At 40.4% G+C, this 13,392-nt stretch overlaps 1 protein-coding gene across 1 annotated transcript; it reads left to right on the top strand.

The window, feature by feature from the left end:
* Positions 1–8,150: 8,150 nt before the first annotated feature.
* On the top strand, positions 8,151–11,991 carry fam98b (family with sequence similarity 98 member B). Its single transcript, XM_042500206.1, has 8 exons — positions 8,151–8,353; positions 8,504–8,652; positions 9,490–9,618; positions 9,709–9,884; positions 10,028–10,108; positions 10,217–10,333; positions 10,512–10,679; positions 11,021–11,991. Exons 1-8 carry the CDS (start codon positions 8,316–8,318, stop codon positions 11,339–11,341), a joined length of 1,179 nt encoding a protein of 392 aa, XP_042356140.1. The 5' UTR covers positions 8,151–8,315; the 3' UTR covers positions 11,342–11,991.
* The last annotated feature ends 1,401 nt before the right edge of the window (positions 11,992–13,392 follow it).

Below are 13,392 nucleotides of genomic sequence, written 5' to 3' on the forward strand. Positions count from 1 at the left end.
GTTTCAGCCTCAGTTAGCTTTCTCAGCATTCGAGATTCTGTTACTTCCTATTGTTTGCATGTTGTGCGTGGGCTTGATTGAAACCTGATCTAGCTGGGGAAGCTGTGTTTAGGGTGAGGTGGACAGGCCTTTGTTGCTGCCTGAGGGGTGTTTATTTGGGCGGCTTCAGTTGGCTTCCCTGTAATCATCATCCAGCCCCACAGGATAGAAGGGATTAATGAATATGTTGGAGGGGAAGTTACAGATGACTATTTACCATTCTCATGGGGATGAGTAGGAACAGCATGAGAGACGCGGGAGAAGTTTTGTGTGTTTGTGTGTGGGCACGTGCATGCTTGTGTGGTTGTGTGTGCACATTTATGTATATAAGAAAGAAAAGCCAGACAGGATGTTTCTGCAATAATTTCGTATTGGTATTTAAAGGAACTGTAGACATTTAGAGAAATATGCTTACTCGCTTTCATGTCGAGAGTTCGCCTACATTTGATGATTGATATCATTTGTTAGCATTCTGCTAGCTTAGCTTAGCTTAGCACAAAGACTGGAAATGGCTAGTGTAGACAAGATATAAAAAGTAAGTTATTTTTAAACTGTTAGCGTAATTTAACACAAAGACTGGAAAATGGCTAAATGAGACTACAGAACGTCATCACACCGCGCTGCACTGAACAAAGCTTTACAGCCTCTTTGTAGTGGAGACGATAAGTCACGTGACTGTAGTGTGTTTCTGTTACAGCCTATTATTAACATTTCAATTCTGGTGATTGCATTTAGGTTTAAAAACCATAAAAGTGGTGTCCACTTGTGAAGACTATCTTGCTGAGAAAAAAAATTGCAAGTATCATAAACATTTGTTGACTACAGACTTTATTTTCTGCAATAATCCAAAATCCACCAGGTTTCAAACACTTGTGGGAGGCATCTGAAAGTAGCATGGGAAAAGTGATGTTGCTCCAGGTTTCAAAGGTTACATAACAGAGATCAAGATACCTTGATTCTTTGCACCATCGATGCAGTTTTTTTTCTTAACATTTAGATGCCTTGATTTCCAGCATTGCAAATACAAATTCAACACAGAAGCTGTGATATTTTTTAAGTGAAAGAATGATGAAAAAACGGATGGAAAAATGGCTACATTTGAACGTGTTACATACAGAATAATGGGGCGAGGAGATATTTTTGATCAAGTCTGGGGCCCCTTTCTGGCCCTAATATAGGGAACATATTGAATGTCAAATTTGGTTCTTGCACCTGTTAGGATGAATTGGTAGATTCTGATGTAATTGGCACGTTTATCTTTTCCTTTGTCTTTACTGGAGTGTTGTCCAGGTTATGTCTCATGTTGAAGTTGTATAGAATGGCTGTATATGTAAACCTAGATCTGTTATATTACCCCATGTTTTATCTTGTTTGAAAGGAAGTTTTATGCGCTTTTTGTTTAAAAAAGGGGGGACAGTGAACGTGCCTTTTGATTATGTGTTAAACTTCTGTTTTGTTCTGGCATCCAGGTTAAAAACCTCAATAAAAAAGAGAGAAAGATGAAAAGAAAACAATTCATTTTCACTGCGTTGTTTTCACTACTATGTCTCCATCCTGCATCAAACGAGAGGGAATCAACGACTGAGTCAGACGTGACTCCTCATATTTCTCTTTGGAAGAGTGTTCAGATGTCTTTCTTGTTCCCAAAACATCCCTTCTTGCAAAACGGCCTACGCACACATAAGACACATTTTGCTATGAAAATCCAGTAACAATAAGTTGCCCCCCTCCCCGGCTCAGCTGTGCAGCCTCCATCCCTCTCTTTTCTCTCCCCTATGGCCTCCTCCACTTAATCCTCCCGCTCATCTGGGAACCACCAGCACCCCTCCATGAAGAGACGCATTGTGCCCAGATTATTTGATTGTTTTCAGATGTTGAAGCTTTCCTACACAAAAGGGGAAGAACAGGGTTTGTCCAAAAGCCCTAGGCTACTTGGCCAATGGATGGACACACAGAGAGGAGGGGGTCGATGGGGGGAGAAGGGATCGGCGCGGGGCTCAGGGAGCGGACACACGAGTCAGGAAGTGACCCCTGCAATGCCAGATTACAAACAATGTGCTCTCTCAACTTCTGCAGTCCTCGCAGTGGAACGTACCACTTCTGCGACAGCCAAAGGGGTGGCGCTTGTAGGGAGGAAGGAAGGACGGTTTCAGCCCTCTCGCTCTGCCTCTCTCTTTAATGCTGCATCCATTCAGTGAGTGGCGGAGGGAGTAGGTGGGGTGGGGGTAGTCGGGCCAGGAAGGCACTTCACTGATGAAAAGTCGCCACATGGAAATGGATGAGAAGTGGGCTGAGGGGGGGTGGAGGGATGAGTGGGAGAAGGGCGGGAATTGGCTCGCTCTACCAGCAGACATGAACTGGGATGTATAAGGGGAAGAGAGGGAGGGATGAGAGACAAGGAAGGAGAGAAAGGATAAGGCTAGAGATGGGGAATGCAAGAATAAGGGAAGTAAGCGTAACGGTGAGGGAGGAATGCCAAAGAGTAATGGTCTGATTCAGGGCTTGTCAAGCATGGAGTCCCGTGCCTGTCAAATAGCATGTAACCAACAACCTTTTTCTCTGTCTGATGGTGGAGCAGTGTGGAAGGGAAGCAGCGCGTTAACACTGAATGGAGCTTTTGTTCTGGGTTTGCTGTGTCTTTACATTTGACTACGGATTAAACCGCATCGCTCACATCAAGCTGCACGATTACATGATGTCAAAAAGCAAAATATTACCTGCTGGTCAAAGCTACTAGAGAAAAAAGGTGTTTTACTATACATACAGTATCTGTGGTTTGGTGGTTCTTTCTGCTTTGTCATTACATACTTTGCCTGGATGTTCATTTATTTAGAAAGTCTTTAATGCTATCTGTATATATGTGTACATAATATATATGTACTTTTTTGTCTATTTCATATACGTTATGTATATTTTTGAATATTTCTGTGGCTATTCATGAATGAAAGGGGAAATCAGAGACCAACCATATAGGTTTTTCAGGGGTGATACCAATTATTAGTACGTATCATATAATATCACACTCTGCCTTTAACTATATGACCAGGTTGGGCTCACCATCCTGGTATACAAATAATAAAAAATTGATCACACAAAAGCCATCAAGCCATCCGTCTTTCCATCCCAGTAACCTCTGTTATCCTCTTCACTTGCCTACCTCACCCTAAGAAGAAGTGATTACATTCATCCTATCCTATCCGTGCTGTGTTTGTTCACATAAAGACAACCTGGCATTTTCTGTGTCATTCTTGTTAACTCTAGAGAAAAAAGAGGCAAATCTCCTGATAAATGAAAGAAAAAGACCCGGATGTGAACACACACACACACACACACACACACACACCCCGTCTGCACTGTCATGTGTGACTCACAGTGCATCGCAGCACCGTATGAACTTCAAAAAGAGGCTGGCTGTACATTCACAGTGTATTCAACCCCTGCTCTTAAAATAGCTCAGCCTCCATGCATTAAAAATGACTGAATCATACAAGAATTAAAGAGGCAGAGAACATCTTTTCACATAATGTAGCAGCGCGGCAGCAGCACTGCACGGACAATGCTAGCTTGTCTTGTGTTTAAGCCTACGTCTACTCATTTGAGCGAGGCAGCACATCTATGTAGAGGATATATACAGTACGTACTACATCTTTGTCTTACACATATTAATATGGGTGGATGTTTAGCAGAATAACAATGAGGTAGGTCAATTCATATTTGAAACAATTCTTAAAATGTAAACATACATAATACACATAGCTGTCCTGTATGACCACCTATAAGTACCTGTATGCACACATGGGTGCAAATGTACGTGCCTACACATGTTGTATTTGTGATCAAGCTTAAATGTGTGTTTCCGAACTGTGTGTTGTTGGTCTAAGTGTGTGTGTGCGTGTGTGTGTGTGTGTGTGCGTGTGTGTGTGTGTGCGTGTGTGTGTGTGTGTGTGCGTGTGTGTGTGTTCTGGAATGCACCTGGCCTGATAGGCAGGCAGAGGAATGCTGAATACTGTCTCTCGCCCAGGGAGGCAGGGCTGGAATGTGGCCCAGGCCCTATTCTTCTCTCCACTGCACAGCACAGGAGAGCTGCAGGTTCACACACACACACACACACACACACACACACACACACACACACACACACACACACACACACACACACACACACACACACACACACGGTTGCACATCCAGTCCTGAGGCCTGGTTCTGCTCGCAGCCAATGTTCCACGTGCACCTGTGTGTCTGTGTGTATATGTGTGTGCATGTTGGTGGGGGGTATAAAAGTGCTTTCCTGCCTGCCCCTCTGTGTGTGTGTGTGTGTGTGTGTGCATAAGCATGTGCTTAAATGAGCAAACTTCTCTAGAGTGCAACCTGAGAGCAATTAATTTTTCCTTTCGAGTGGGAGCTGTGTAATTTTCATTGCTTCACGCATTGTTATTAAGTCGTTCCGTGGCGCTGCAAATTCCAACCAACAAAGTGAGCTTACGGCTCCTTTTAAAACTCGCCAGATCTGCTGTCCCTCTACTTCAACCCCCTAAAACCCAGATACATTCAAGACCTTAACACATAGCATCAGAGTAATCAAGTCAACGTGTTGTAATTTTGTTGCATGCATTTTGCTGTAGTAACATAATTGCATTATATATTCTTTTCATGAGAAAATTGGTTGGTAAAAAATTATCAAGAAATTGATTTAAAAAAAGTTACAAAAAAATTACCTAAAAAATAATAATACAAAAAACAAAAACAAAAATACCTTAAGTCAGAGGTAAAAATGTATTTTTCTGAAAATAAAAAACAAAAACAATATGTTTGCTGTAACAGAACTTTAAATATATCATTATAGGAATTTTAGTTTTCTGGATTTCCCTATTTTTTTATTAAGATTGAATAATGGCCACCCAACTAATTTCAGGTCATTTTCTTTTGCAATTTGTGAGACATTTCTTGCCATGCTGCTCATTGCATTTTCCCCCATGTTTTCATGGGAAATCAAACCAATTTTCTGAGGTTTCAGACTTTTAAATGATAGTGAAAGACATCCGACTGCAGCACAACATAACTGATGTCATGGAGTGCTATAATCATGGATGTATTAATGAGAAGGCCTAGCAGGCACAGGTCCCCATACTTGCAAAATGTCACTTAAATTAACAAGTACCAACCAGGGAAAACACTCAAAATGGCCACAAAGAGGAACAAAAAGACCACAAAGTGATGCAAAGAAACTGCAAAAAGTAATGTTTCCTCATAAAATGGTTGTTATGATATTCTACGAAAATGCACATGTAACAGTTTGTGATATCTTACATATTAGCACCCCACAAATGACGTTACTCCCTTAAGTGTCTGGGGTAGGATTAGGCAAGTAAAGCACTGTGATTAGATTTAGGAAAAGAAACATGTTGAGGTAGTACCTTAAAATGACCACCCCAATCTGCCTCCTAAACTAGGCTGCTTAGGATCGCTTCATTCTCTACTATCGTCAATGCATTGGTCACATGACTGCAGCCTTAAAAAACATGGGTTATGCACACATTGCATGCAGGAATTTTGTTGCATTACTTTGTGTAGGAAGAAATACCTGCGGTGGATGAGAGCAGCCTGCAAAGCAATACAAAGTAAAAACAAAAAAGGGCAAAACAGGCACAAAGGCACACAAAATGACCAAAAAAAGACACAAAATCGCCTCAAAGAGACACAAAACAACAAAAAGATGCACAACAATTACAAAGAGATTCAAATGGCAATAATAAAAGAGGCAAAACCACCATGAAGTCTGTGCGTCTTGCTCCTAAGATGGGGAGTCCCTTTGCATATCTGTGCCCAAGCGTAGATTGTCTCATAATCTGCCCATGTATACATTAAAGTGATAAATGTAAATCCCCAAAAATCCTCCTGGAGTTACACAATACCACACTTCAACCAAAGCAAACAAGAACATAAGCTTTCATTTCGATTTCAACAGGAGTGTGTCAGCATTTTCCTCTCTTCCTGCTGTGGTGTGCTGTATATGAGATTCTGTCCATTCCCTCCTTGGCCTTCGGTGCTGCCTCTGGCCTGAGCTCACTACATAGCACTAAGATCAAAGAGTTAATTAAAGGAAGTATGGGGGAAGTTGGCCTCCATGGTTTATACGTCTGTCACTCGCCAGCACACATGCAGCCCAGAAAACTAGCTTTCTTAATTGATCGGGAGTAATTAGCCTGTTTCCTACAGCGAGTATGGCTTTTCAGCGTCCTGACAAATTTGACTATCATGATGAAGTTCAGCTCTCTACGGAGCCAAGCGCATGAAAAGATGTTTGGATGGATTTGTTCAGAGAGTGGAGTTGGTTTTATTCAACTATTATTCATTCCCGTAAGCATTGTCAAAAACCACCAAAGCCCGGTTTCTGTAAGTTCGGCCACCGGGGAATGACAATACCACAAACCCAATCACATGCTCTCAATCAAAAGTCCCTTGACATGATTTTAGAGAATGGAAGACAACAGTTGGTCACTCTAAATTCACCAAAGTTTGCTTTTATTTTGCTAAAGAAGAGCTATTAAAAAAAAAAAAAAAAAAGAGGTCCACATAGTGCCGTCATTCAGAGCCAATTTACTGCATGGCAGTCTTGAGACTTGCAGAGCCAATTGATTTTTTCATCATTTTTTTGATCTCTTACACAGCGCCAGGATCTCTGGACTATTTTCTCAAATGGGACAAATAAACAGGGTCTGTATGTTTATTTAGAATGGGGAGAGGGAGAGAGAATCAGAGGATGGAGAGGGTAAGGGAGGAGAACAAAAAGGACATGGTTGAGTGTGAATGGAGGAAAGTGGGAGACGGAGGGGTAAAAGCGGTGGGAGTAATTCTACTATTAGAGCCTGTTGCATTGACTCTGACCGTGGCCTGAAAGCCAAATCAAAGTGTTTCCATTCACACTGAAAGTGGCTTTATGTGGGCTGACAGTAGCACTGAGCTGTATGACAGAGCGCTGATGTCACATGGCCACAGCTTCTTCCTCGCACTGCTGCCTGCTCTATTCATCCATAATGATTTTCACTTGTTTCAATTCCATTGTTTATTGGTTATGTACGCAGAGGCCCGCTGTTTATCTGCATGTATGTGTTAGGGTTTACAGATGAATAAGGTTTAATTTATCAGCCCGTATGCAGTTCGTTGAACCTGAGCTTGTGTGCTTGCATGTACTTGTGATGGATTGTTTGTACATGTGAAAGTAGAAGGGCATCACGTGTATATATGTAGGTGTGTGAATGAACAAGCAGCAACCCTGTTGCTAGGTGAAATTTGAACCGCTTCATTGTCAGTTCTTTCTTTTGGTCGATACTGCCATCCAGTGGTGGACAAAGTATTCAGATCCCTTACTCAAGCAGCAGTACTAATACCACCCCATGAAAAATACTGTTACAAGTAAAAGTCCTGCATTTAAAATGGTACTTAAGCAAATGTAAGTAAGTATGCTAGGGGAAATGTACTTGTAGTATGAGTATTTAAACTGAAAGTACCCAGTGCAGAAAAATCCTCAAGAAAAGAAAAACTTAAAATTATATATTTCATTTAATTTTTAACTGATAACAAAAATCATCTTAATTTGTGAAGTAGCTAAAGCTGTCAGATAAATGTGGTGCAGTGAAAAGTATAACATTCCCCTCTGAGATGTTGTGGAGTAAAAGTATAAAGTAGCATTTTCTATTTTTTTAAATCATTTTGAGATTTGGGTTTTTTTTTTTTTGTTTTCTTTTTTTAACAAAACAATTCTGTTTTTACATTCCCCCGCACTGTATACTTTTACTTGCAATCTTTTAGGAAGTTTTTCCTGATTATACTTACTTCTACTTGAGTAACATTTTCAATGTAGGACTTTGACTTGTAACACTGCATTTTCAGTGTGGTACGAGTACTTCTATTTTTGTAAAGAACTGCATACTTCTCTGACCACTATATTTACCATAGACTGTATATACTATCTTTATAAAGATTGTATATAATATCTTTATATAGACTGTATATAATATTGTTATATACAGTCTAAGGTATTTACTTTGTACTGGGGCGGAACCATTGCTGCGGAACCAAAAGTCGCACATTTCACTCCGGCTGACGTACTTAACCGGAACAACAGAGGCATGAGACATGAGAGCGGCGCATAAATGAATGGGGACATAAAAATAATGTGCATGTTGACATAGTTGTAGCATACAGTCTATGAGTTGTACCCGTAAAGTCGTCATGGTTTCAGTAGACTAACGCACGTGTGATAAAGTTCAGCGATGGAGTGCGATATTTTGGACTCGTTAGAGCAGCTCGGGTAAGCTAACTTACTGTTAGCATGATGCGCTACATGTTTAGCTTTCGCAGCTTGTTACAGCTTTACAGTTTCTTCTTAGTCTAATAAATTAAAAGGTGGCTGTAACAGCTGGTTGAGACAATACCTCTATCTCTCTCTGTGTGTCCGCAGCTATGACGGTCCTCTGCTGGAGGAGAAGGCGCTGCTGGGAGCCGTGGAGGGAGGCCTGTCCTCTGCTCAGTATGTGGACCTGTGCAGGTGGCTGACGTCCAGGTTGAAACCGCTGTGTGGTCTGGAAGAGAGCATCACATCCGGTCCAGGTGAGCCAGATCCATTCACAACTGGTCCTGATGCTCAAAAGTAGTCTAATTATTTATCCAGTGCAGCAGTGGATAGCTACAGTACTAGTATTTATTTTTTTCATTTACTTAAGTAGAAGTACCAATACCACACTTTGAAAATACTCCGTTACATGTGAAAGTCCTACATCGAAAATTTTACTTAAGAAAAAGTAATATAATGTAATCAGGAAAGGTGCTTAAAGTGTTAAAAGTTAAAGGACCCAATGCGGAGAAATAAAACAAGACAAAAGGGTTTTTTTTAATTGGAAAAAAGTACCAATTTGTTTTTGAACAACCCACCAAAAAAAAATTTAAAAATCAATAAATATATTTATAAATTTATATATTCATAAGTAGATTACTATTTGATTATGTATTTAGTTATTTTATTTCTAATATCTATATGTGTGTGTATGTATGTATGTATTATATATTTGTATATGTATGTATATGCATATATGTGTGTATAAATAACACAATAATAACGATGATAATAATATTTATTTTCCTATTTGTGGTATTGGTTGGTTGGGGTTGACGGGACAGGTTTGATGGGCAGTGCACGAGGGGTGGTGGGAGGTGCGGTAGGGATCAAAAAATAAATGAGATGTTTTGTTACTATATATGCACCTCTTCCCTCAAGTTGTAGTTATCAAATTGTCTCATTTTTTGTCCTCTTTTTCTGGTCTCACTTAGGCTGTTTTTTGTAGAAATGCATATGTGTGGGAACTGTGTTCTAATCCAATAAAAACAATTTATGGGGAAAAAAATAGTGGTCTAATTATCTCTCACATCCGACCTGTTTTCTCCCTCCAGAGGACATGGACAGCCTGCAGGTGGAGATGAGTGGTCTGCTGAAAGAGTTGCACTGTCCTTATGAAGAAGTCGTCTCAGGGATTCTCAAGGGCAGTGTGCGAAGTACAAAAGACCATCTCAAGTTTGTTTGTATGTCATCAATTTGTGCTCCTTATTTTAGCCTTGGTGCTACAAGCTCTCTGTGAGGTCAGTAAGTAACGTTTTGTGTCTGTTGTTAAGTGTTCCTAAGCTCGGAGCTCCAGGCAGCTCAGATTGTGAGGAGCAGACGAACCTCTCATAAACAACAAGATGAGACTCCAGTGTGTCAGGAGCTCCTGGCAATCTGCAAAACTCTGAACCTGCCGGAGCCCAGAGGACAGGACGCAGCAGGAGTTTTCTCTCAAGTTCAAGACAAGGTGGGACCTTTCAGTGCTGTTTATATATCAAGCCCAGAAAATGAACCAGTTAGAGAAATACCATGCAGGATTTTCCTCAAAAAAATGTATAGACAAGGCACTTTTTATTGTGCTAATGCATCAAACCCCATGTGTCTCTCTAGGTTGAAAATATAGTCAGAGATCTTCCAAATGGCTCTGTTGGAAAGCCGGTGCTGAAGAAGTCTCTCGGCAGTGAACAGTGGGTCAGTAAATAAACTAAAATGAACCATATCATATAAACTGTTGTGTCAATATATCAGTTGTGTGATCTGTATGTAATCCACCTGTGCTTTTAAAATAAATCTGTGCAGGAGAAGTTGCACAACATAAACACAGCTCTGTCCTCAGAGTACGAGTGTCGGCGCAGGATGCTCATCAAACGACTCGATGTCACGGTTCAGTCCTTTGGGTGGTCAGACAGAGCCAAGGTACGTTTTGTATAACACACTCACATCAGTGTATATTTTGCCCTCTGTTTCCATCACAGGGGGATCTAAACAATAATATTGGCTCCACAATAGCTGGCTACTGTAAAGCAATTTGGGTTTTATTTTTATCTTCTGTGTGTGTGTGTGTGTGTGTGTGTGTGTGTGTGTGGTTTGTCAGGTAAAGGTGGACAGCATGGCGAGGGCCTACCAGCCGAGGAGACACTCTCTGAGCCCACAGTCAACAGTAGACATGGCCGAGCTGCTGGCTGCCAGAGAAGACATCTGCAACGTGGTGAAGACCAGCAGCGGCTCCAGCAGGGAGAAGACGGCGTGCGCTGTCAACAAGGTGAAGAAGAAGATAATCATTTTTAGTCCCACAAGGGGAACATTTGCATTTTTATAGCAGCAAAGGGATATCAAGCCATTCATTAAAATAAATAAATGAAGCAAAAGAACAATATTAATAGTATAAAGAAGACATAAAACTCAACAGTTAAAAACAAAACACCAATTTACAATTGTACATGGAAATAATAATCAAATTGCACATTTTTACAATGAAAATTGCACAGGTTTTAAGTCCACTTTGGTGTGTGTGTTTGGTCTCTTCACCCCTTTGGTGGTAAATGTCTTCAGTCTTATGTTTTCTTTTGATTCGAGATCTGTTGCCTTCTCTGTTATCCACAGATCCTGATGGGAAGAGTCCCAGACAGAGGAGGACGTCCCTCCGAGATAGAAGCCCCACCACCTGAGATGCCACCCTGGCAAAAAAGACAAGATGGAGGTGGAGGCTGGGGAGGCCGTGGTGGAGGAAGAGGAGGTGGTGGTTGGGGAGGAGGAGGAGGTGGTGGTTGGGGAGGAGGAGGAGGAAGAGGAGGAGGAGGAAATTGGGGAGGACGCGGCGGGGGAAGAGGAGGAGGAGGAGGTTGGGGAGGAGGTGGAGGAGGTGGGTGGAACCAAGGAGGACATGGTGGACACGGAGGGAAGAGAGGACGGTACCAGTATTAAACTCTACTGATAAACTCTTGCATTATTATTATTTTTTAAAGTGATCCATGTGACGTGTTTGACATGAACTCAATTCTGTTTTCAGTGTTTGTTTTTAATCGAGGGAGGAACACTATATCTGATGCCAGCAAAAAATCTTCCTCATTTAGATTATTTAAAATGCTCCTTTTTTTTAGTGTTTTATTCTGCTTTTTTGTAATATACTCATCAGTGTTTTTAAGTGAAAATACCATGACATCATTACAAGTATTCTTCTGTACACAAACAAATGATCCAACTTGTGCACTAGGCGGGGGCACAGTTACAGTATTTTCTTCCATCATAAAATAAATGTTTGTTACTGTAAACATTAGCCTTTGTACCGGTCGAGGGATTTAAAGATGGAGTAAAGCATGTTGATGATGTCAGCAAAAGAGAAAGGCGAATGTAGAAAAGCAATCTTTCCCTGGCAAAAGAGTCACCTCTGCTACGTGTTAGAGGAGTTGAGGACACAATGGACTAAGGATAAGAGCGATTCACTGCTTAAATCCAAATTTTACTTTGCATTTCAGACTGAACAGTGTTAGCTCTAACTTCATTTTCTCTATGATTCTGCACCAGCTGATTCTTTTTCACCTCTGCATTTATTTAATAAAGACCTTTTCCAGTAATGCTAACGCTGTTATGTTGTAGTTGACAGATGCTGAAATGGTCCAACAAAAAAGATGGAGAGCCAGTGGCTGATTCCAACCACACGGTGGCATGATTGAGGCAAACTGAGAAACACAGTAGGCGACGTAGAACTTAATAAAGAAGAAACAATTTATTTCCAAATATTCTTGGCTAAAAAGATTTTCTACACTTTTTTCCAATGGCATACCATTTTTTTGTTCAATACATACAGTTTATACAGAGTTTGTACAATAACCAATATTCATAAAAGCTGAATTTTACATTGTGTACATCATATGAACATACCTGTACATGGGCAAAACAGTTACATCTTGGCCACACACACAAAAAAAAAATACTCTTTTCAGTCTCAAAGCTAAGACTCAATCAGCATCTTAAAACCAAAAACACTAAACAGGAGGCAAATTCATATGGGCCATAAGATCCTCTTAACATTAGATGTGTTTTTCTCCATTTAAGTTAGATCAGAGCCCAAGCGTCTAAAAACAAAAACATCAGGGAAAGACAATGACTTCACTTTGGCCACATTACAAATTAAGTTGGTGCCTTGAAATAATAATACAGGCAATATATTTCAAATTGTAAAAAAAGATATGAGACTTCATGTAAACTTTGCTGTGCCTGTCAGCATTCCTTCTGTACAGGTGAACGTCATAATTGGGCTCTAAATACTCCCCACAGCTGCAGCAGGAAATTAAGGTGTTCATTAACAGTCACAAGGCCATTTGTAACAGCAGGAAGCATCTGCAGGGCGACTTTCCTCACTGGAGTGAAAACGAGCGTGGCTGACACAATACTGCAACTAGACATCTCTCAGACTTTCACCCAGCACCGCCGCCATCTGAATACTGTCAAATGGCCTCACCTACCAATTTTTATGTACTTTACAAAAACACAAAGGCTAAAGGGATCTAAGCCAAATTCAAGAATTAAGATAATTGTTTCCAAATCTTGTGCTTCATGCAGGGACGTTTCTCACATGTATTGATTGGCATTAATAAAAACAACACTGCAATCAAAAAAAAAATTAAATGACACTGAAATTTCCTTCACAATATGCAAAAGTGTAGTCTTAATTAGGCACTTCGTCTAACAAAATATTTTAAAGTATATCAATTTTTTCTCAAATAAAGCACTCAGTTCTCAAGATAAAAAAAGGTTGAAAAATATCAGTAAAAAATTAATTTTCCAGTTTTACTCTCCACTCAAAAACCTGCTCTGTCTCTTTTTCTTCACTTGTTAAATACATTTCTTTTGCTTTTCTACTTCCCATCAGTCCAGTGTTTCAAAAAGACCAGTCCATTATCTCCCATCCCTCTGTGGATACAGACTATGAATTTGTTTTTAGCACGTGCATCGTTAAGTAAGACAGCTGAATC

The sequence above is a fragment of the Plectropomus leopardus genome, chromosome 14, assembly GCF_008729295.1.
Source record: "Plectropomus leopardus isolate mb chromosome 14, YSFRI_Pleo_2.0, whole genome shotgun sequence".
Classification (NCBI taxonomy): Eukaryota; Metazoa; Chordata; class Actinopteri; order Perciformes; family Serranidae; genus Plectropomus; species Plectropomus leopardus.